Here is a 24,303-nt window from a genome sequence, read left to right on the forward strand (position 1 = left end):
GAACCTAACATACATCTTCTTAAATTTTGGTTGGGAAGTCTCCTTAGCCATTTCTGTCTGCAGTATAACCTTACTCCCCTTGTCTACAGTTGTTATCATTTGTGCATAGTCCCTAAGGACACCATATTGCAGTTGCTCATCTCCATTTATCAAATCCTTTGCCTTTCTCTTTGACCTATACACTTGGTTTACACTTAGGTCAACAGATAAATTTTGCATCACATGGTTGTGTACACCACTCACCTCCCAATTTGGATTTTTGCTAAAATCCTCAATGAACCTCTTAGCAACATAAGTTGATGTTGCTTGGCTGTTTTTAAAAGACTTGGGACAAGTACCGTCATCAGTCAAGGTCTTAATTTGAAATGTTAGCTCTCCACTTATTTGAGATGCATAACATCTCCACCCACACCCATTCTTACAGTGAACTGATATCTTGGTCCTCTCATTAAGCTTGAATTTGATGTCAATAGGTTTTTTGATTGCATACTCCCTCAAAGCAACTCTGAACACCTTTGCATTAGGGAACTTCATCTCCTTCTTCAGTACAACATTTCTCATGTCACTTTTAGCATTAAACTCTACTTGCTCAGGTACCTGCTCATCATCAAACCCATCCATGCTTACCAGGTCATCCTTAAGGGCTGGCTCAGCCCACTCAGGGTCTGCATGGAATGCATTGCTTGATTCTGGGGCTGTGTGGGGTGCATTGCTTGATTCTGGGTTTGTATTGGGAGCAGAACCTTGTGGAGCTGAGTTTTGAGCAGCAAATATATCATCACCAAAGCCATCCCCCTCTAGGCTTTCATTTAGCCAATCATCATCATCATCTCCTTCAACATTCTGTTCTTCATCTCTTGCATCAATGTCAACATCCTCAACATCTTCTTCATCATCACTCTCATCATTATTCTCATCATCATTCTCATCATCTTCATCATCACCACTATCCAATTCTATTTCAACCCTTGCTGCATCACCACTTACATCACCACCTGCATGACCACCTACACCATCTGCCACTCCTCCTCCATCACCACCTACACCACCATCTGCCACTCCCCCTGCATCAAGATACTCAACTGCCAATGGCTCCACATCTATGTCAGTATAGATTATGATTTTTTCAGCATACCATGCCTTATGAAGGTTAGTCATGTTTACGACATCTGTATCTGTTTCTATGTCTCTTAAATCATGCTGTAGATCACCATCACGAATTAAATACTTATATCTACTGTGCTCCTTAGGAGCACCGACTAGATGGCATAAATCCCGAATTTCAAAGTAACTCAACTTGTCAGGGTCAATCTCTGTTAGTAAACGTACAGACCCACCCACATATTGTATGGTTGGCTTCTCCACAAAACATCCCCCAACATGAATTTCAAGGTCAAATGTGAAGTCAACCATCTGCAATTAAAATAAGTATTTTGTTTACACATTGACATGCAGAAAATGACAAAAAACTAAAAGAGACAACAAGCCAACAAATTGATAACAACACACGGACAAAGGACCACATAAAGCACATGCAAAACCAGATTCCCAACAAATTCATAAGGACCACACTACCCACAATTCACAAACAAGTGCAATCATTGACAAATAAACTTGATTCTTTCAGGTATATGCATTATAGAAACAATCATAGCAAAATGCATATCCTAAGCGATTCTACACATATATAGCAAAATGCACATTTAACATACAAAAAAATTTTTATTGTGCAGATGAACAGCAAAACCTAACTACGTGGGTGGGTCACCATAAAAAAATGACATCAAGAACCCAAATGCAGATGAAAAACAATCACACATACCTTGCCTAGGTTCGATGATGCAAAACAAGTGTTTTCTCCCTCTCCACACGCTCCAAACCATGAAGAACAAGCCTGATTGCACCTTGGGTCTCTCTCTCGAAAAGTGTTTGAGTTTTGGGGGTTTTGATTCTCATTATGTTCTGTTTTGGGGTTAAAAGGTGTTTTTGTAACGGCAGAGACCGAGGTGGGTTACGGAGAGTGGCGGAAACACACCTCAGGTGGGTTAAGTGATACTTTTCAAACTACGAGTAAGTAAAGTGATTTTCGTCCAAACCACAAGTGAATTATGTGTAATTATCCCAAAAAAAAATTTATAATACGTTACATAATTACAACTGCCAAACGTTGATCACCAAAATGAGCAAGGGCGGAAAAATGTGACAAAGATCAAGGGGCGAATTACTATAAAACCCCAAAAAAAAAAAAAAAAATGGTTTTGATACTGCCTTGTCAGCAGAACGTACCCCACCAAAACTGTGGACCAATTGGCAATTGGTGTCTGGGTTTGTGCTTGGGAAAGGGGTCAACTTAGAAGAAGCGTGAGGAGCACGAGAAAAAGAGTATTAGCTCTTCAATAAATTCACCCCCCTTTTATAATCTCAAGCTAAACACTCGTACAGTCTCTCACTCCGATCTAAAATTCCTACCCTATTCAATCCTTGAAAGCTATTTCCTTTTTTTCTTTTGCTATTTTTCTGAACGCAAAATTCGTAACCCAAAATGGGTTTTATCAGGAGTAGCTTCTCCTTCATAGCTGGCACAGTGTTCGGAGTCTACGTGGCCCAAAACTACGCCGTTCCGAATATCAAGAAGCTCGCCGACACTGGCCTTATCATCGCGAAGCATCTCGAAGAGTCCTATCGGAAGCCGAAGAAGAGGGACGATGATTAGTTTACCTTATACGACCCGTCGTTTAGGACCCAGGTTTTGTTTTGTTTTTTGGGAGAGAACCCTTTGTTAGGGTTCATGAGAATTGATGGAATTGTCAGTTTGGATTTCTAGTTATTTCAATTTTGATTTGTCAATGAAAACCTGAGCAAATTTTTTTGCTTTATAGTTCCAATTCTATCGCAATTTTGTATTTTTATTTTATGATTCCAATTGGTTGGTGAAATTAATATACAAAAAGTTCACATTTTTATTAGTAATTTCAGTTATTTATGTAACGATTTATTTTAATGCCTGGTGGATTGACTGATCTGTTTTCCCCCAAAAATTGTTGTGGCATTGTGTTGATTTCTCAAGTTCAAGTATTTATTCATATGTTTAATGTTTTATTTAGTTAAGCCATGAAATCCAAGTTCTACGATTTGTTTCCGGGCTAATTTTCTCATGTTATCCTGAATTATGAGTGATGGTTTCGGCTGTGTTTCCAACCCCTGATGAGGGAAATGTAATGCTGTTTATTCAAGTCATTGTACAGGGAGCAAAATATTGCTGTCGGGCTTGAGTATAATGTTAATTGCCCCTAAGGAATTCAATACGGATTTCAGGTCCACTGTATTTCTTTTTATGGTTGAGTTAGACGCACACTCACTGGGTCTCGTAGCCATGATATCACCCTCCATCCCATTATTATGGGAGAGGAGGAAGTTTCAGTTGAGCTGTATAGCTCATTGACATTTCGGTTCCCCTCTATTATATATGTTGAACAGTTTGTAGTCAGTTGTAACAAAACTTTGGAAAGCAGTTGTTAAATAAGCATACTAATCATACAAGATTGGTGATGCTACTGAAACAACCTGTGCAGTCGATTGTTGATACCATCAAAAAAATAAACATTGGCATATCTATCAAAGAAAATATTTGGTAAATTAGACCATGGAAGGATTGGTGTGAGTAAAGATAATGATATTATTCCATTGCACCTTGTTTGTAGATAGTAGTTTTAGGTGCCATCAATTTTTTGTGTTCTCTCTCTCTCTCTCTCTCTTTTGTGTGTGTGTGTGTGTGTGTGTGTGAGAGAGAGAGAGAGAGAGAGAGAGAGGGGGGGGGGGGGGCATTGGTTCCTAGAAGTAACTGGAAGTTGGATTTGGCAGATGAAAGATACAGTCTTAAAGGTCAAGCCTAAGGATCAATGGAAGGCTGCAATTTTAACCTGTGATTTACAAATTTCTTATCAAAATATTTAAATTATTAGTCTTTCTGTTTTTGAAGTTGCATATATGTGCCAGTGTGTTTGGAAGGGGGGGGAGTAAGTTTCAAGGATGAGTAGAAATTGGAATTTGGTGGCATTTAATGTTAAAAGCAATAATTCATTTGAAGGCTGTCAGTGAATCCTAGATTTTTATTTTTGAACTGATATGTCCAATGATTTTATTATTTATCATATGTCATTGAGTTTTATCTGTGCTTCTGGTTCATATAAGCTTTTCAGTTTTGTTTAACAGTTTTTCTTTCTTAAAATATATTTATTCTGTGAGAGCATGTTCGTTTGGGATGGTAGGAGGTTAGTTCCCAGAAGTTCCATTGACTTTGGTAGAAGTTCAAATGTATGGACCAGAAGCTTTAAGAAGCACTAGATTTCATTTTAATAATGATATTACTTATTACAACTTTTGTGTTACTTTTCATAAAAGTTGTGTGCTAGAGGTTGTTTATTGCCATTTTTTATATTATACCACACACATGGTTTAAAAGGCTTTCATGTCATTGCAAAGTGATAATTTTCTCATTGCTTAGAAATCTTGCTGAGATGGTGTGCTCATATTTGAGTTTATGTTTTGATGTTAACCTGTGTCTACATGTTCACAAATCTGAATTTCAAATCATTATAAAAAGCCTCCCCCTTATTTTTTTTTTCTTTAGGTATATAAATATTAATTCAAGGGAAATCCTAACTTTAACAACATTGTCTACACATAAATATTCACCTAAAATATCTAACCCAGTTCTGTTCTAGAATTCTGCAAAGGCTCAACTTATCTCTGACTTCTACATTTTTTAAATTGGTTTAATTGGGATTCAAAATCCTATTTTGGCATGAGACTAATGTTCATCCATATACTTTCAATTAGGAATCGATTGAATTTTACATACTCCCTAGTATCAACTTTGTGGTTCTTATATTTGTTTTAATTTTTATGTTAATGGTGTACAACTTTGTTAATAGTATGATGCACACTACAAAAAGGTTTGCCACAATTTGGTATGGATGGTAGATATACCTTTCTTTTTTTAATGAAAAATTATTCTTATGGGTTTCCTGCTTGTCTCGTTATGGTATTCAGTTAATCACGCTCTTCACTTGGTAGTATCACATCATGTGTGAGCTTCCTTGTAAAGTAATAAGTGATTAAGAAAATAAACTAATGAGGTACTTGAAATTAGAATGGTGATCTTAACCATTTTGTATGCTGTAGCATAATGATGCTTATAATATCTCATTACTTTTGACTCATAGTCAATCAAAGCCTTCTCCTTCTCTGTTGTCTTCATCCCATGGAAGATTAACATCTACTCCATGGCAATTGGGCAAGTAGATTTTGAAGCAGTACTTGCAATCCCACGTTATGGATTTAACATTTGACTAAGTAATGAATTTCTTTGTCATTGAAATTTGATTCATTGTGATTTTGTTTAGTATATATGAAATTCCTTAGTCACTTAAGAATCCATTCAACCAATTGTGCACTAGGAAATCTTTTCTTTTTTTTTTTTTCTTTTGCATGCCTTATAAATCAGAACCTTATTTGGTTAGTGGTTCATAGTAGCTTTGTGATTGGTACATCCATAACTGGTCAGTACTTCGTATCAAGTAAGTTGTCCACACAAAATTTTCCACTAAAAAAAAAAAAAAAAAAACAAGAACAACAAGAACAAGAACAACATAAAATATATACAATGAAGTTTCCACTTTTACAACAAAACTTTATTACATAATGGGAGTAGTTGGAAGCGTTTGCGTAATCATCATGTGGGTAGGAAAAGACAATTTTCTGCATGAACATGAAAATTATAATCTGTCTCTGTTTTTGACTCCAGGCTTGTCATTCTAACCAATGGATAGGAGCAAGTCACTTGAATTGTTAGGAGCTTTCTCACTCTCCAATGAAGAGGGAAAGAAGGGCGAGGGCTTCTTCTGCATGTATAATGAACGCCACTCATCAATGTATGCCATTTGATGAGGCTCTAAACTGGGAGGTTCTCTCTGTTCTAGAATTTTCATAATTTTTTCAGTTTTACCAAGAATGTAAACTGCATGCCTCACACCTCTCTGCCTCTCTTCAATGGTGCTGCTCAAACACTTAATGGGTATAAGATCTTGTAAGTTAGTGAGGCAAGCTCCCAGTATATCAGAGATCATGGCAACCACTGCTGCAAATAACTTCTCACCCATCTGGTCATTTATGCTTTCACAATTCAGCAGAATGGTTTGACTTATTCTATACATGGAATTGGCAGCCAAGACTTTGATTGGCCACTTTGAAGGACTTTGCTTTAAACATTGATTCATTTGTTTCTTGTGAAACTCCACAGACCTGTTCTTTGCAGTATCGGCAAGTTCTAGAAGTATTTCCTTTGGGCTTTTTCCTTGAAGGGACAGTTTATGGAGGTCCACATCCAACCACTTGTGATAGAGTTCAACACCTAACCAGACCACCTCTGCTGTCTTCCTGATGTTGGACAAATCTCTTCCATCTAGGTATTCTTCTATAAGTCTTACATACTCCAGGCCTTGATTCACACCACATATCAACTGTTTAATCGATTTAGGGCTGACATTTGGAATTGCTACAGCAATACTTGTCAGTGTCACCACAGGAAGCACCCAACAATTTGGTGGCTCCTCAGAATCTAGAGAAGGAACTTGGTTACTGTCACACTCGCCCACTCCCTTGAATCCTTGTGAAAATGTTGATGTCTCCAACAGGTTTATGAGGTATTTAGGCTCTTTTTTCCGTCCCATCCGTATCCAATGGTCAGTGGGGTCACATTTACATTTCATCATCAACCCAACCATAACATCCTCACCTTCAAGATGCAAAACAAAACGGCTAAGATCCAGCTTTGAGGAAAGCTGTGATTCCAAAGTCGATTCAGTATATGAAACACTGTTCTTGAGTTTGAACTTCTTCTTCAACTCTTCACAGCAATTGCAGCAAAGAAAGATCTGGCTTACAATGAAAACGGAAATGAGGTGAATCACTTTGCTTGTTATCACAATCCCAGTTTGCACTCGGATGCACAAGTGTAAGAATTGAATTTTTGCATCATGGGCAAGTTTCCTGAAGTGCCGATTACGGATTTGTAAAGTTAATGGGCATTCTTTCATCTCTACAAGCCTCTGGATCCAGTAGTGCTCTACTTTAAAATGTTTTGTGTGGCTTGTATTTCCTCTTTTTGGGCAACTGAAATTGATGGCTGTGAACCATCGACACGCTGGGCCAAGAGTACCGACTCCTACTGCAATAGTCTGTATAACAAGAACTATAGTGGTTGACCACTTATAGTCAGACTCTCCGCTGCAAAATTTAAATGACCTGGGAAAGAAGTATGATCTAAATATGGCTTCTGCTAAAGTTGCAGCACTCAGGAGACAGAATGCCCCAGAAGCGGTGCACGTCACTGAACGCCCCATCACAAATTGAGGGCTACAGGTATGAGCCATCATCCAATATTTCATAAGATCCTCTCTAAGTTTGTCAACAACCGTTTTACCAGTTTCTTTTGAGCTTTCTTTGAGAGCTAATTCGTGTTTTTTATTATACTTGTATTCTAAATACTGCTTGGTAGTTGGAACAGTTAAGGCAGAAAAAGTCAAGAATAGAAGCAAAACAAGCATGATAAACATGATGAAAGCATGTTCTTTCCAGAAAACATAGATTACCCCAGTACCTAATTGGGTGCAGATATTCACAATAACAGTAATAACAAGTATTCCCAAAGCAATAATGTTCATAGCCATTTCTTTATTCTCCATGGTTCCAATAGAAGGCATAGAATTACCCATTACTGTACAGATGAAGACGGTACTGCTAAGTTTTGCAAGCTGATCCTGGCGGCGAGGCATCGGGGTATTTAGATCCACTGCCAGCTTGGTTGCTGTGGCTATCAAGGTCAGGGAAGTAGCGTTGAGAGAGAAGAATCTGCAGGGGAACCAGAATTTTCGATAGCGGATTCCATTGATGCCATCCACAGCCATTGCAATGAGACAGGCTAGTGATGCTGCAGCCACATAGAGGCCAATCCATGGCAGTGGCTCACTGAACTTTGCAGCATCCAGGTTCCCATCAATGTTGCAGCCGAGTTTACCCATCTTCTTCTTCTGTTCCTGTATTTTTTTTTTTTTTTTATCCAAATAACTAGGAGGGCAGAGGGTTTGACTCTGCTTGCTCTATTGAGGAATGTGATATAGAATATCAGGTTCACTTTTTGAAAATACTAAATAAATAGAGAGAGTTGCATTTTGGTCATGATTGGTGTATTCTTTGTTGGACCTCTGTTAGATGCATTTGGGTCAGGAGTACAGAGGACTGTTGGATGAATTTCGTCTTTTAGCTTATGGATAAGCAACCAAGGATATGCTTTGTTTTATCTTCTCGGGGGCAGGTTAAACTTTCTTGTCTTTTTCTTTTTAAGCTGAGATTGGACTTTCTTGTCTTGTTATTATTAAAGTCGGTATTATTGTATAGACTTGAGAGGGACTGATTGTGGAGTCGGTATAATCTAGAGAGATTCAGAAAGTCTGTGTGGGGCCTGTGGGCACACTATCAATTTATTCAAGTTGAATCGTTGATATCATATCCATCCAAGGCTCTGGGGCCCCAAGATTTATCATTTCAGATTCAACTTGGAACAAAAGTCATGCTCAATGCTTAATTGCGTATGTTGGTTTTGACCTATTCAGCAAATTTTTTAAATAGCCGCCGCTGATGCATGAAGATTTTGTTAAGTTCAACTTTGATTATGATGGGGATCTAAAATGTTGCAGTATAGAGAGTAGAAATGTTTAGGTAGGAAAGAAAGATATTGAGTACATGCCTTTATGATATTTGATTTAGGATTGCTTACCTATTATTCTCAAGAAATGCTATGATATATAAAAATGTACAATTTTGTGCCACAACTTGTCATGTGATAAGTTGTGATTGGTAGATGTGTGATGGTAAGCCATATAGGAACACACTTTCACCACTTACAACTCACCACAGCCACAGGGTAAGTTTTGCACAAAATTATGCATTTTTATATATCCTTAACATTACTCACTATTCTCATTTTTACTGCTAGCATATTTGATGAGGTCCCTCTGGAATTGATAAATTATAATTTATTCCTGATTTTTATTTTTATTTTTATTTTTATTATTATTTTTTTTCTAGATGGTCATCATGGATAAGTTATATTCTATTCCTAAGATAAAGATTGTTATCATCTGGTATCACTTGTGAGAGAGTCCAGGAATTTAGGTTTGGTTCCTAATTAAATCTCGTATTTTTAGAAGATACAATTCAAATGTTACCCCCTTTTATTAATATTATTTTTATTTTATAAGAGTTTAAATTCAAGATCTCCAATCCTAACATGTACATATCAGCATTTCACAAATTAATTAATAGTGCTACACACAATTAGTTCTCAGAATTTCCATTAACTTTGGTAGAAGTTCAAATGTATGGACCAGAAGCTTTAAGAATCACTAGATTTCATTTTGACAATGATATTACTTATTACAACTTTTGTGTTACTTTTCATGAAAGTTGTGTGCTAGAGGTTTTTATTGCCATTTTTTAAATTATACCACACACATGGTTTAAAAGGCTTTCATGTCATTGCAAAGTGATAATTTTCTCATTGCTTAGAAATCTTGCTAAGATGGTGTGCTCATATTTGAGTTTATGTTTTGATGTTAACCTGTGTCTACATGTTCACAAATCTGAATTTCAAATCATTATAAAAAGCCTCCCCCTTATTATTATTTTTTTTTTTCTATAGGTATATAAATATTAATTCAAGGGAAATCCTAACTTTAACAACATTGTCTACACATAAATATTCACCTAAAATATCTAACCCAGTTCTGTTCTAGAATTCTGCAAAGGCTCAACTTATCTCTGACTTCTACATTTTTTAAATTGGTTTACTTAGGATTCAATATCCTATTTTGGCATGAGACTAATGTTCACCCATATACTTTCAATTAGGAATTGATTTTTATTTACATACTCCCTAATATCAACTTTGTGGTTCTTATATTTTTTTTTAGTTTTCATGTTAATGTTGTACAACTTTGTTAAAAGTATGATGCACACTACAAAAAGGTTTGCCACAATTTGGTATGGATGGTGTATACCTTTCTCTTTTTAATGAAAATTTATTCTTATAGGTTTCCTGCTTGTCTCATTATGGTATTTAGTGATGAGAATATGTACGAAATTCCCAGATCTATGAGATGCAAAAATAGAGAAAAAATATATGCCAAAGAAAAATAATTACACATTGATGTGCATAGATAATAACTTAATTTTGCATATTTATATCATTATTAGAAAGTAATATCATACTTATTTTGAATTAATTCATGCATTTTATATTTGGTTTTGGAATAACGGGAAATAATTAATTTTGTACTTAATTGAATTTTATTGTGTGAATTTGTCTTTTGTAGGAAAATGGAATTAAATAAATTGATTTGTGCAAAGAAAAAAAGCTAGTGGACTTTAATTTTACAAGGGTCATGATGAAGTTAAAGAAGGCCAACCCAATTAAATTTAAATCCAATCAGAGTAAGGAATCTAAAGAAATTTGCACTGAATCCAAGTCCAATTTGGATTTAGATTTTGGCCTGCGCATCAATTAGTATTTTTGACATAACTTTCGGCTCAGATGTCCAATTATGATAATTCAAGTTTTTTTGGAAAGTTAACTTAAAGGGCTACAACTTTGAATTTTACCAAAAGTTTGAATTTTGATGTTAAATGAACCAAATAGTTGGTTAAGTGAAGCCTAAAAATATGAGATTTTCTCCAAACGGGAATTTAATTTGTAATAGGATTCCTTGACCTATTTAAAGGCTCTTTAGGGAAAAATTCAAAGGACGGCTAGGGGCTGAACATATAGAACGCGGCTACCTCTTTGGTTTTCTTCCATAATAGTTAGTTTTATTTATTTGTCTAGTTTAATACTTAGTATTTTATTTTTGTGTTTTCTTTCAATTACTATGAATAGCTAAATTTATAATTAAGGTTGAGGATGAAACCTTGTTAAGGATTATCAGTATTGTTTATGTGATTTGATTTTTCCCACAATAGTTGTTCTTTAATGATTTAAATTGTTCTTGCTTCATATCAATTGACTAAGATGAGATTCTAGATATGAGTTCAATCATGTTTTTCTCATGATTTAGGATTTATTTTAATTAATTGAATGCTTGGTTTATTACTTCTTGATTATAAAATTGGATATCTCTTGTGATTTATTTGTCAATGGATACAATAGATGATTTGATTTTATACTTAAGATGTGAAGAAGAACATACCTTTGATTTTTAAAACAAGGATTTTAATGTGAATATTTTCCATGATAGCAAGATTGATTTCTAGATTATTATGTAGTAGTTTGGAAAAATTAATGATCATAAATATATGCTGATATGATTTACAAGGTGGATTCCAAAACCTTAATTCATTTCTCTAGATTGTTTACATCTCTTTACTGCTTTATATTATAACTTTGCTTAGTATATTTAATTGCAAACAACCAATTTTTATTAAACTAGATTAAGATTAATTTGGTTAAGATTTGATAAATTTTCCTACATTCATTCAAGTTCTTGTGGGTTCGACCTTGTTCTTGTCAAATTATACTTTGGTACAGTTCGTACACTTGCGAGTATTTTAAAATTTCACAACACACACAAACAATATCTATGTGGTTTAGCAATTTGCTTACGTTCATGGAGTTGCAGAGATTTCACTATTCTAAGGGAAAAATATAGTGTGACAGTACAATTTTCTCTCACAAAACAACATAAAACCCTAATCTCCAAAACAACAGTTTTTATATTTTGCGCATAGGATTTACAATGGGTTTCATGCATTAAGACTCAGAAAATCTTCCATTAAAAACTGTAACAATATTATCTCGGGTCGGGTCATATTCTGGATCAAACACAACTAGCTCCACAAAACCCAACATTCAGTGCCTTGAATAAAGGAGCAATGTTAAATAACACTCTTCACTTGGTGGAATCACAACGTCTGTGAGCTTCCTTGTAAAGTAAGAAGTGATTAAGAAAATAAACTAATGAGGTACTTGAAATTAGAATGGTGGTCTTTTTTTAACCATTTTGTATCTGTAGCATAATGATCCTGGTAATATCTCATTACTTTTGACTCATAGTCAATCAAAGCCTTCGCCTTCTCTATTGTCTTCATCCCATGGAAGATTAGCATCTACTCCATAGCAATTGGGCAAGAAGCTTTTGAAGCAGTACTTGCAATCCCACATTATGGATTTAAGATCTGACTAAAGAATTTCTTTATCATTGAAATTGATTCATTGTGATTTTGTTTAGTATAGATGAAATTCCTTAGTCACTTAAGAATCCATTCAACCGATTGTGCACTAGGCAATCCCTTTTCTTTTTTTCCTTCTGTTGCATGTCTTATAAAACACAACCTTATGTGGTAAGTGGTTCATAGTAGCTTTGCAATTGGTACATCTATAGCTGGTCGGTACTTGGTATCAAGTAAGTTGTCCTCACAAAATTTGCCACTGAAAAGAAAAAACTAACCAAAACAACAACATGAAATATATACAATGAAGTTTTCACATTTACAACAAAACTTATTACATAATGGGAGTAGTTGGAAGCTTTTGCATGAATCATGATCATCAAGTGGGTAGGATAAGACTATTTTCTGCACAAACATGAAAATTATAATCTCTCTGTTTTTGACTCCGTGCTTATCATTCTAACCAATGGATAGAAACAAGTCACTTGAATTGTTAGAAGCTTTCTCACTCTCCAATGAAGAGGGAAAGAAGGGCGAGGGCGAGGGCTTCTTCTGCATGTGTAATGAACGCCACTCGTCAATGTATGCCATTTGATGAGGCTCTAAACTGGGAGGTTCTCTCTGTTCTAGAATTTTCAGAATTTTTTCAGTTTTACCAAGAATGTAAACTGCATGCCTCACACTTCCCTGTCTCTCTTCAATGGTGCTGCTCAAACACTTAATGGGTATAAGATGCTGTAAGTTAGTGAGGCAAGCATCCAGTATTTCAGAGATCATGACAACCACTGCTGCAAATAACTTCTCACCCATCTGGTCATTTATGCTTTCACAATTTAGCAGAATGGTTTGACTTATTATATACATGGAATTGGCAGCCAAGACTTTGATTGGCCACTTTGAAGGACTTTGCTTTAAACATTGATTCATTTGTTTCTTGTGAAACTCCACAGACCTGTTCTTTGCAATATCGGCAAGTTCTTGAAGTATTTCCGATGCGGGAGATGCAAGAAAATTATTATTTAATATTATTTATGTTTGTAAGTCAATTGTATTTTTATATTTTAGGTCCTATTAGTTTATTGGGTTATTAGTATTTTAATTTAGAAGTAAGGGTATTTTTGTAATAAGGCAATTAGGGTTTCCTAGCCAATAAGAATTAGGGTTTAGCAATCCTTTATAAGCAACCTATTGTATCCTTTGAGGAGATAGCTGATATTTTGATGAATGAAACAATGACCGTTTGGTCTTTCTTTTGGTCTGGTTCTGATTCCTAGTGGTTTTCCCTAGGGATGGCAATTTTTGCCCGATCCGCGGGTACCTGGCCCGGCCCAACCCTAATGGGTCGGATTTTACCCGGTCTGATTAGAAATAGGGTCGGGTATGGGTTTCAAAAAAAAAAATCCGAAGCGGGTCCGGGTCGGGTTTGGGTTTTAATTAAAAAACTCGAGACCCGACCCGAGACCCGGCCCGAAACCCGACCCGTGTAAAAACCTGGAACCTAAAATTACAAAACTACCCCCCATATATATATACACCTTAATCTAACCCTAACTTTCTTCACTCTTTCACTCTTCAGCAGCCTCCCTCCCTACTCAGTCCGACAGTCCATCACCCTCACTCCCACACCACACTCCGACACTCCCTCACGCCGCCGTCCCTCAGTCCGACCCTCACAAGCCTCCGTCCCTCAGTCCGACCCTCACAACCCTCACTCCCACACTCTGTCCCTCAGCGTCTCTGGTACCATCCGTCCCTCAGTACCTCAGTCCCTCAGTCCGACCCTCACAAGCCTCCGGCTCCGGCTACCCTCCCTCTACTCCTGGTTACGGCAGCCGTTCGCGTCTCTGGTACCGTCGGCATCTCTGGAACCGATCCGAACGTCGTCGCCTGCTTCAAGATCGCCGATCAGGACGGGAGTGATCTTGGACTTTCGGTTTCATCACCTACTCCAACCGCAATCACTGAGGATCTTGGATTTGAAGCAATCACCTGCAAGAAGGTTTGTCCTTCCACACAACAATGCCGCTCTATTTCCTTTCTTTCTATTCAAATTCTTTTTTTTTTCCTCTTCTATTTTGCTTCGAATTGTGTTTGCATTTTGTAATTTCCATAATGTGTTTGTTGTGTATGATATTGATATGATCAGCCCTACGTTTCAACAACCTTGGTCTATGTTATGGTCTTGTTTAAACGCAGTTGAGGTTGCATTTGAAGCCATGAATGTTTTGTAGTGTAGTCATTTGCACTAATGGAAATTAATGGTTTCTGTTTAATCTTGCTAATTTTAGTTTAAACATTTAAAAAATGTTATTATGGACATTGCAATTGAATATTTTGTTGCTTTGGATTAACTTGTGATTTTTGATTTAGTAAAGCAAATGTTGAATTATCCAAAAAAATAGAATCAAATATTTAGTTTGTGGTTTTGGTTCCTTTGGATCAAAACTGATGTGTCACTCTTATTATTATGCTTTGGAGAGGTTGCGACAGTTGGTGTTGATTCTTGCTTTGTTTATGCAAATTGCGTGTATTTGATTTCATGGATTTGTAATAGTTGAGCTTGCTCTGTTTTCCGTGGCTGTTATAGTGATGCTTTAGATTGCATTGAAACTTTTGATACCATGCTACTTGAATTACCATTGGGTGAACATTTCTTTCCCCAAGTTGCTGAGAAACTTGGTAAGTATGGAAAGTTAGAACTTGCAACTGGACAAGAGAAACTGTGGTGCTTTGGGTAGACAATTGGATTACCGTGTGGTGACCAAGGTTGCATCAGTTTGGGTGGTTTTAGTCTGGTACAAATCAAGGTTTCAACAAAGTTTATTTTCAAATTAACTTTGTTAACTTGCATTTCTTGTGAAACTAAGTGTGATATATGGTAGTGAAATATTGTTTTTTGTGTTTGTTGGGAATGTAGAGCCTAAAATGGAGATGGAAGACACAAACATAAACACAAACAAATCTGATTCTTCCTCGCCAAGTGGCTCTCCTTTAAGAATCGGACGTTGTCCCTTGCAAACTATGCGGTCTTCTTCGCCATTTTCACGATCACCCTCACCATTGTTGCCTGGCAGCTCACCTTCAAGATCACCATCACCTTTATGTCCATTAAACAACGAGTAAGTGTTTGAATTTGTTGTTAATCATGTTTAATTTGTGAATTTGTGTAATTATGAATTTGTGCCTATTAATTAATGAGTATGTGTAATAATAAATTTGTTTTGATTCTAACCTCCAAACTTCTGAACCAATTAGGAGTCCGAAATCCCCGATGGTGGACTTAGAGGTAGAGGAAAAAGAAGGGAGTCAAGGAAGTCCAGGGACAGAGGAAGAGAGAGAGCAAGAGCCTACAAATGAGGACTTGGATACAAGTAAAAAAAGAAAGACCACTTCAGATGTTTGGGCCATTTTACAAGGAAGAAAGTTGAAGGAAAAGTTAAAGCCCAATACCATCATTGTGGCAAACTTTACTTGGGTGATTCAAGCCAAGGTACAACTCATTTGCGTAATCATCTAGCAAGATGTCCACGGATGAAGTTTAAAGATATAAGACAACAAGTCTTAATTAAACAACAAAATAAGGTGAATGGAACTATGAGTTTAAGTAATTATCAATTTGATCAAGCTAGAGTTAGGAATAAGCTTGCTCGAATGGTCATCCTACATGAATATCCCCTTTCAATGGTTGATCACATTGGGTTTAGAGAATTTGTGACGGATCTTCAACCGATGTTTAAACTTGTCACAAGAAATACTTTGAAGAGTGACATTTTTAAAATCTATGATAATGAGAGGGAGAAAGCTTTGAAGATCACGGACAAGAATGGAAGTAGGATGGCAATTACAACTGATATGTGGACTTCAAGTAACAAAAAGAGAGGGTTTATGGTTATTACCGCTCATTTCATTGATCATGCTTGGACGTTGCAAAGCCGGGTTTTAAGGTAATTTTTTTATCTATAAATTGAATGTTAAAGATTTTACATTTAGAATGTTTATTGAGTTATGTTAAATTGAATGTTTATTTAGTTATGTTATAATTATTCCTATTATTTTTCTAGGTTTGTTTATGTTCCTTCTCCACACACGAAAGATGTTCTTGCCGATGTCCTTGTTGATTGCTTTTTAGAGTGGAATATTGATAGGAAGTTGTCCACAATAACCGTAGATAATTGTAGTACTAATGATGTCATGATAAGACTTCTCTTGAATAAGCTTGATACTAGTTCTCTTATGTTGGGTGGGTCTATGTTGCATATGAGATGTGCTGCACATATTTTGAATTTGATTGTTCAAGATGGGTTGTCTCTTATTGGTGATGGTATTGAAAGGATTCGTGATAGTGTGATTTATTGGACTGGATCACCAAAGAGGAGACAAAAATTTGAAGAAAATGCACGTCAATTGCGTGTTCAATGCACCAAAGAGTTAGTTTTAGATTGTAAAACTCGTTGGAATTCAACTTACTTAATGCTTTCTACTGCATTGATTTATAAAGATGTTTTCTCGCGTTTGGCTAAACGTGAAACATCTTATATTTGTTTGCCATATGATCATGATTGGGAGGTAGCCAAAGATATTTGTGGGAGGTTGGAGTTGTTTTATAGTGTGACTGAGTTTTTCTCTGGTCGTAAGTACCCCACAACTAATATGTATTTTTCTTTGGTGTGTGAGTTGAAAATTGCATTGAATGAATGGAGTTTGTCTTCAAGTGAGATGATAAGTACGATGGCCGAAAGCATGCTTGCTAAATTTAATTCTGTTGACACCCTGTTTTGCAACCCGTATTTAACTTCACATGGAGGATAAAAGGGTAATTTCACATTGGAAATATGCATCTTGATTCTGGTCATTAAATCCTTAATCTCATTTCACCAAAATGATCTTAATGTTGTAACGATCAAATCGATTGGTCATGAGCCCTAATCGGACCATTAGATTGAAAGTTATCATCAAATCAAGTTTTAATGGCTGAGATGCACTATTACAAATTGAGTCTGACTATATGTGATTATGAACAATTGATTTCAATTGGTTATAAATATAATCAATTTGAGATCGATGATGTATCATAATTTGATTGGTTAGGACTACATTTTATGGTAGAGTTGCATACACCTAATTAACTAGATAGTTAAACATTAATTATTCAATGAGTAATTTTTGTAATTATCTTTTAATTAGAGTAAATTTAGAGCCAATTAAGTCTGAAATGGGAGTGATTGGAGTCATTTAATGTTAATTGGGAGCTAATTTGGGGACCTATTAATGTTAATTGTGCTGAAACCATTTTCTAACAAATGACCTCTGCTTACCATTTCATTGATATCTCTCAGAATATTTTGAATATGTGAATGAGGTTATTTTTCCCAGAAACTAGACATCCAGGGCTTCAATTTGAGCACAAGAATGAGACAATTCCGATCAGAATTGAGGCAGATATGATTTTTCAAAGTTGGCTCTATAGGCTGTGACAGCAGCTACGGGAAAACCGAATTTTGGCTTGCTCCTTACTCCCACCAATCTTTCCATTTAATGCACCAGATTTCCCCAAAAGCTAAAATGAGGTCTAGGTTCATGATTCCTTGTCAACTCTCATTAAATGGCATTCCATTCATATTTCCTCCACCACTACTATATAAACCCCCCCTCTCCTTCATTTCAAAGCACACAAAAAATCCCCATTTCTTCTCTTCTCTTGAGTTCTAGTGAAATTGAGTAGTCTTGTCATATCTTGGTCTTCCTGAGACTCAAGGTATTGAGTGAGACTCACTCTCCTTCTCCTAGCTCTTCTTTTCCTCCACCCTTAGGACCTCCATCAAGAATCCCCTCCTCCATCATATGGATCTTGCATGAAGGTATAATCTCCTTCCCTAACTGTTTGCTTATATTGCCATGATGAGAATTTAAGATTAAAGCATGATAATTCTCTTGAATATGTTTGAATGTTCTTAATTGTTTTTATGTGTTCTTCACATGTTTTTAGTTGTTCATTACATGTTCATACATATCACTAGATTTAATCTTAAATCCACATCAAAAATATGAAAAACATGTTTGTTTAGTAATTCTTTCAAATTCTTGAATCTAGGTTATCACTATCCACACACATTCACTAGAGTTTATTTTTCAATCCAAATGCCATGCTTAATAAATTGAATTAGGGTTTATCACATGCACACACAGTAAATTCAACATACAAATTGATTTACATATTGGATGATGTGATATGAATGTTGGCCACCATAGTCTAGAAGACCGGTTTCACCGGGCAAGGTGGGTGCCTAACACCTTCCCATCTTGTAACATAGCCTCCGAGCTTAGATCAAGGGTTAGTAGATCAAATACTTATCCATGTAATTTTTGATTTTTAGATTGTAACTAGGAAATAAAGCCATGTACTTTATCTTAGATTGTATCTAGGACCAAAGCCATGTAATTTTCCTATGATCAATGTAAATTCAATTTCAAATTAATAAAATGAGGAATTTTTCATTCATGGTTTTCTTATTTTTCCAATAATTAAATAAGTGGCGACTCCATTGTAAAACCCTTAATCTAAAGGGAAAAATATAACTAGTCGAATCTCCATTTAGAGAGACAATAATACGACTCCACCCATTCACTTGGGTTTGGCCCAACCTCCTATAAAAACGGGCCGGGGGCGCGGTCTCTCACAAATTCTTATTGGGCTAATGTTAGTGTTGTTATGGCTGTTTCTGTTATCTTAGATCCAAGATATAAGATGAAGTTATTGGAGTTTTATTATCCTAGCATTTATGGTGTTAATTCTGATTTGGAGATTGAAAAAATTAAGAATCTTTGTTATGATTTGCTTGATGAGTATGGAGATGTAGATGAGTCTCCTTTAGATAATGAAGGAAGTTCTCATATGCCTGCAAGTACTTCAAATCAAGTGGCACAAATAAAATTTAGGTTGATTGGGTCAATGTCAAGGTTTGATGGGTTTGTGAACAATAGTTCAAGTAGTTCAAAGAAACATGGGAGTGGTAGAATGGAATTTGATCATTTCATTGATGAGGGAGTGTTGAAGAGGAGTGAAGACTTCGATATTTTGGCATGGTGGAAAAGTAATGGTCTCAAGTATCCTACTTTACAAAGGATTGCAAGAGATATTTTAGCCATTCCCGTCACAACTGTTGCTTCAGAAGAGGGAGTGTTGAAGAGGAGTGAAGACTTCGATATTTTGGCATGGTGGAAAAGTAATGGTCTCAAGTATCCTACTTTACAAAGGATTGCAAGAGATATTTTAGCCATTCCCGTCACAACTGTTGCTTCAGAAGCTGCCTTTAGCACTAGTGGGAGACTTTTAAGTCCACACCGCAGTAGGCTACATCCCAAGACTATAGAGGCAATGATGTGTGCTCAGAATTGGTTATGGAGTGAAATCAACGGTTAGCAATTGTCTAATTTTTATTTATAAAATCAAAATTGTGTTTTTATATTTGCTAGTTACAATTTGATGAGATTTATTACATTTTTTAATTCATTGTTGTTGTAGGTTCTTCAATTATACCTGGAGATAGTACATTTCAATCCATTCTTAATGATGGGGAGCCAAATGAAGATGATAGGAGTTGTGCCACAATTGATGGGAGTTGCATCACAATTGATGAAGATTAAATATTTTGTATTAATTTAGTAGGTTTTTTAATTTCTTGGACTTGTTGAATTAATTTGTTGGTTTGTAATTATTCTAAATTTGTGGCCTTGTGGGATTTATTTTGTAGCTTTTTAATTTCTTGGACTCGTTGGACTTTTGATACTTATTTCTTAAACTTGTTGGATTTATTTTATTTTTATGTTTAGCTAGTGATTATGATTATGATATTAGTTATAGTTTATTGGTTTATTGATTTATAATTAACCAGTGATTTATTGATTTATTATTAGTAGCCTATGATTTGGCATTTGAGCCATGTTATTTATTGGCATTTGGGCCATATTATTTAGGCTTGAATTGCATTAGAATATGCAGGCTTAATGTAGGCAAAAATAAATTTGGGCTTAATTTTTTTTTTTTTTTTTTGGATTGGGCTCAAAAATGTAGGCATAATGTAGGCAAAAATAAATTTGGGCTTAAAATTTTTTTTTTTTTGGATTGGGCCAAAAATGCAGGCTTAATGTAGGCAAAAATAAATTTGGGCTTAATATATATATATTTTTTTGATTGGGCCCAAAAATGCAGGCTTAATGTAGGCAAAAATAGATTTGGGCTTAAATTTTTTTTTTTTTTGATTGGGCCACGAATTGGGCCCAATCCCTAAACGGGGCCCGCGGGTCCGGGCCTCGGAAAAAAACCCGGTACCCTAAACGGGCCGGGTCCGGGTTACGGGCCTTGCCCCGCAGGTCGGGTCCGGGTATGGAAAAACCCGGCCCAAACTCGACTCGTTGCCATTCCTAGTTTTCCCGCTTGGTGCTGACTCCAGGTAAGGGCTAGGTGTTGACTCCTAGGTCATATCTTTTATTTTTCTGTTATTTCAATTTTGTTCTAGTTGTCCTGCATCAATTTTGGTATCAGAGCAAACATCGATCTATCTGAAGCATCTCGTAGTCAATCCAGAACTAGAAAAAAAATCACCACAAAAAAAAAAAATCCCTCCCCATTGTGTTTTCTCAACCAAAGAGTTGTCTTTGTCATTTTTCTACTTGGTCCAAGAAAGTTGACATTCAGTTGTGTTTCCCAGTACAAAAAAAAAAAAAAAAAAAAAAAAAAAAAAAAAAAAAAAGGACCCACGCAAGACCCATCACTCACCAACCGCCAAAACCCATAAAATCAACACCCACTGCCATGGAACCCAACAACCACCAGCCACCAGCCACTAGCCGCTGCAAAGCCCAACACCTCACCTCACTCACCAGCCGCCAAAACCCAAAACCCAACACCTCACCCTCGACCACCGCAGTTGAGGACGTTGACCACTGCCGATGCCAAAGCCCGAGACGAGCAGCCGCCACTCCTCCATGCCTCGTGCCACTGTTGTCTCCCCGTTTTTGCACCGCCGCTAGGCGTCGGTCTCCAACGCTGGCCGAGGACCCTCATCGCAGAGACTGCATCTGTCTCCGGTTTAATTTCTTTTGAGTTTTGTTAGTCAGTTTTGAGTTTCTGTTCTCTTAGTTTATCGCGTTTGACTCTTGTATTTTGTTATTTTCAAAAAAAAAAAAAAAAAAAAAATCGAAAGGAAGAAAAAGAAAGGAATTATTGTTGCTATGATAGCCCATTGGGCCCTTAAATTATTGTTGCATGTATTGGGCCTTAAATTGTTCTCCACAGGTTCTTGTTCCAACTTCCAACTATTTGTTGAAGCACTATTTTAGAGAATCATGGAAATATTAGAAGCACCTTATTTTGATGGTTATGAAACTTATCCGCGAGATTTTGTCAACTGGATGAATGGGATGGAGCAATTCTTTGAACAAGCAAATTTTGCAGATAACAAAAAGGTTAGGTATGCCAAGTTGAAGTTAATAGGTAAAGCACAAGGGTTTTGGGAGAATCTTGAATATTTCCGCTATATGAATTATGAACTTGCCATTAGTGTGTGGGAAGATATGAAAGAAAAGTTTTGTGATGAGTATTTATCACCATACTATCGAACTAAGTATCTACCCCAATCTCAGTGTAGTACTTTTCAAGTTGAAGCAAATACGATGAATCCTCATCCTCATCCCATTTCATGTCCTCAGTGTACTTTTAAGCAATCTATCAAGGAATTATCTACCTAGGAACTCATAAAAGATGTTCAAGACAGGATTGCTTAGATGAAGCAAATGAAGACTCAACTCGATTCAATTGGGAAACCAAGGATAATTGATCACAATGAACTTATTGCTGCCCCCATAGAAGACAACATTGATGGTGATATCTTGGTCGTGGAGAATCCTCCAGCAACACCAAAGCTTAATGTTGACATAAACGTACATGCCTCGACAAGTGTTGCTTTAACATGCGTGCAAGGAAATGAATCTATTGAAGAGCAGCAAGGAGAAAAGATGGTGCCTAAAGAGAGTATTATGTTAGAGGGTACACATGATGTGAAAGTTGAAGTTGTTGAATGTGCTTTTGATCAACCCTCCACAGTCTTTGAAGATCTACATCTTGGTGAAGTCGAAGAGGTTAAAACCACAGTGCTTCCTATGGTTCATAAGGTTCAAGAAGAGATTATACTGATTCCACACATTGATTTTGTTATTCCAAATGAGTTTGATGTGGTGGAATTCAAAGTTTTTCTTTTCCCTATGCTCCCTAAGGTGATTTCAAACTTGAAGCAAGTGTTATTTGTCAGCATCCTATTCCTTCAATATTATTATTTAATATTATTTATGTTTGCAAGTCAATTGTATTTTTATGTTTTAGGTCCTATTAGTTTATTGGGTTATTAGTATTTTAATTTAGAAGTAAGGGTATTTTTGTAATAAGGCAATTAGGGTTTCCTAGCTAATTAGAACTAGGGTTTAGCAATCCTTTATAAGTAACCTATTGTACCCCTTGAGGAGATAGCTGATATTTTGATGAATGAAACAATGACCATTTGGTCTTTCTTTGGTCTGGTGCTGACTCCAGGTCTATCTTAGGTGCTGACTCCTAGTAGTTTTCCCGCTTGGTGTTGACTCCAAGCAAGGCCTAGGTGCTGACTCCTAGGTCATATCTTTTATTTTTCTGTTATTTCAGTTTTGTTTTGGTTGTCTTGCGTCAATTTCCTTTGGGCTTTTTCCTTAAAGGGACAGTTTATGGAGGTCCACATCCAACCACTTGTGATAGAGTTCAACCGCTAACCAAACCACCTCTGCTGTCTTCCTGATGTTGGACAAATCTCTTGCATCCAGGTATTCTTCTATGAGTCTTAACATACTCTAGGCCTTGATTTCATGCCACATATCAGCTATTTAATTGATTTAGGGCTGACATTTGGAATTGCTACAGCAATACTTGTCAGTGTCACCACAGGAAGCACCCAACAATTTGGTGGTTCCTCAGAATCTAGAGAAGGAACTTGGTTATTGCCACACTCACCCACTCCCTTGACCCTAGAAGCTAGATTAAAAAGAATCATTAGAATCCTTCATAATTATCTCCAAGACTACCACATACTCTTCCTAGTTGTTTTCCTTGATATAGACCAACCATGGAAGACCCCTTTTGCCTTTTGGATAACTCAATGGACTGTTGCACATTATCTCTACATGTGGTATTTACTCAATGAGTATTAGTTGTGTCTTCATTTTGAGCCAGAATTTTACAGATATATTTTCCCGCGTGGAAATAGATATTTCCATAAATTTTGGCTTGAAATTTTGAAAAATGATGCTCATGAAGGAGAATGGATACAGTATCCTAAAGCAGAACATCCAAGATTTGGTTGTAAAATTACCTCAACTTGGAACAAAAGTCATGTAGAATGGTTAATTAATTGTGTATGTTGGTTGACTTTTTTGCTGAATGTGTATGTTGGTTAACTTTTTTTTTTTTTGATGAACAGTGTATGTTGGTTAACTTAAATAGCCGCTGCTGATGCATGAAGATTTTGTTTAGTTCAACTTTGATTATGATGGGGATCCAAATTTTGGATTGTAATATGAGGGATTTTTGCTAAATGTCGCAGTATAAAGACATGTTTAGGTAGGAAAGAAAAATATTGATTACATGCCTTCATGATATTTGATTTATGACTGCTTACCTATTATTCTCACTCACTGCTAGCGTATTTGATGAGGTTACTTCGGAATTGATAAATTATATTTTATTCCTTGAAGTTTTTTCTTTCTTTCATAAAAACATTGTCATCATGGATGAATTATATTTTATTCCTGAGAGAAAGATTGTCAAGGGGTTTTTTAGATTTGTGGGTTTTCATCACTCATCACCCAAAATAAGTGGGTTCCATGGAAAAGGTGCTTGTTTGGATGGGTTTTGGGGTTTTGTTTCCATCACTCAGTTCTCAACAAACCGAGTAATGAATTACCGAAAACAAAAACAAGTTTTAGGTATTTTTGAGTTAC

The 24,303-nt window shown here is 36.2% G+C and overlaps 2 protein-coding genes across 2 annotated transcripts; one reads left to right on the top strand and one right to left on the bottom strand.

Annotated features, from left to right (window-relative positions):
- The first annotated feature begins 2,362 nt into the window (after positions 1-2,362).
- On the top strand, positions 2,363-2,970 carry LOC126709916 (uncharacterized). Its single transcript, XM_050410284.1, has one exon. It carries the CDS (start codon positions 2,543-2,545, stop codon positions 2,711-2,713), a length of 171 nt encoding a protein of 56 aa, XP_050266241.1. The 5' UTR covers positions 2,363-2,542; the 3' UTR covers positions 2,714-2,970.
- A 2,669-nt stretch (positions 2,971-5,639) lies between these two features.
- LOC126709440 (uncharacterized) lies at positions 5,640-8,305 on the bottom strand. The gene has a single exon (XM_050409686.1). The coding sequence runs from the start codon at positions 8,079-8,081 to the stop codon at positions 5,817-5,819; it is 2,265 nt and encodes a 754-aa protein (XP_050265643.1). The 5' UTR covers positions 8,082-8,305; the 3' UTR covers positions 5,640-5,816.
- Between the last annotated feature and the right edge of the window lie 15,998 nt (positions 8,306-24,303).

This window comes from Quercus robur, chromosome 12 (genome assembly GCF_932294415.1).
Source record: "Quercus robur chromosome 12, dhQueRobu3.1, whole genome shotgun sequence".
NCBI classification, from domain to species: domain Eukaryota; kingdom Viridiplantae; phylum Streptophyta; class Magnoliopsida; order Fagales; family Fagaceae; genus Quercus; species Quercus robur.

What these genes read in the sequence shown, in the direction of transcription:
- LOC126709916 (XM_050410284.1), top strand. Translation starts at nt 2,543, where the DNA reads ATGGGTTTTATCAGGAGTAGCTTCTCCTTCATAGCTGGCACAGTGTTC.
- LOC126709440 (XM_050409686.1), bottom strand. Translation starts at nt 8,081, where the DNA reads ATGGGTAAACTCGGCTGCAACATTGATGGGAACCTGGATGCTGCAAAG.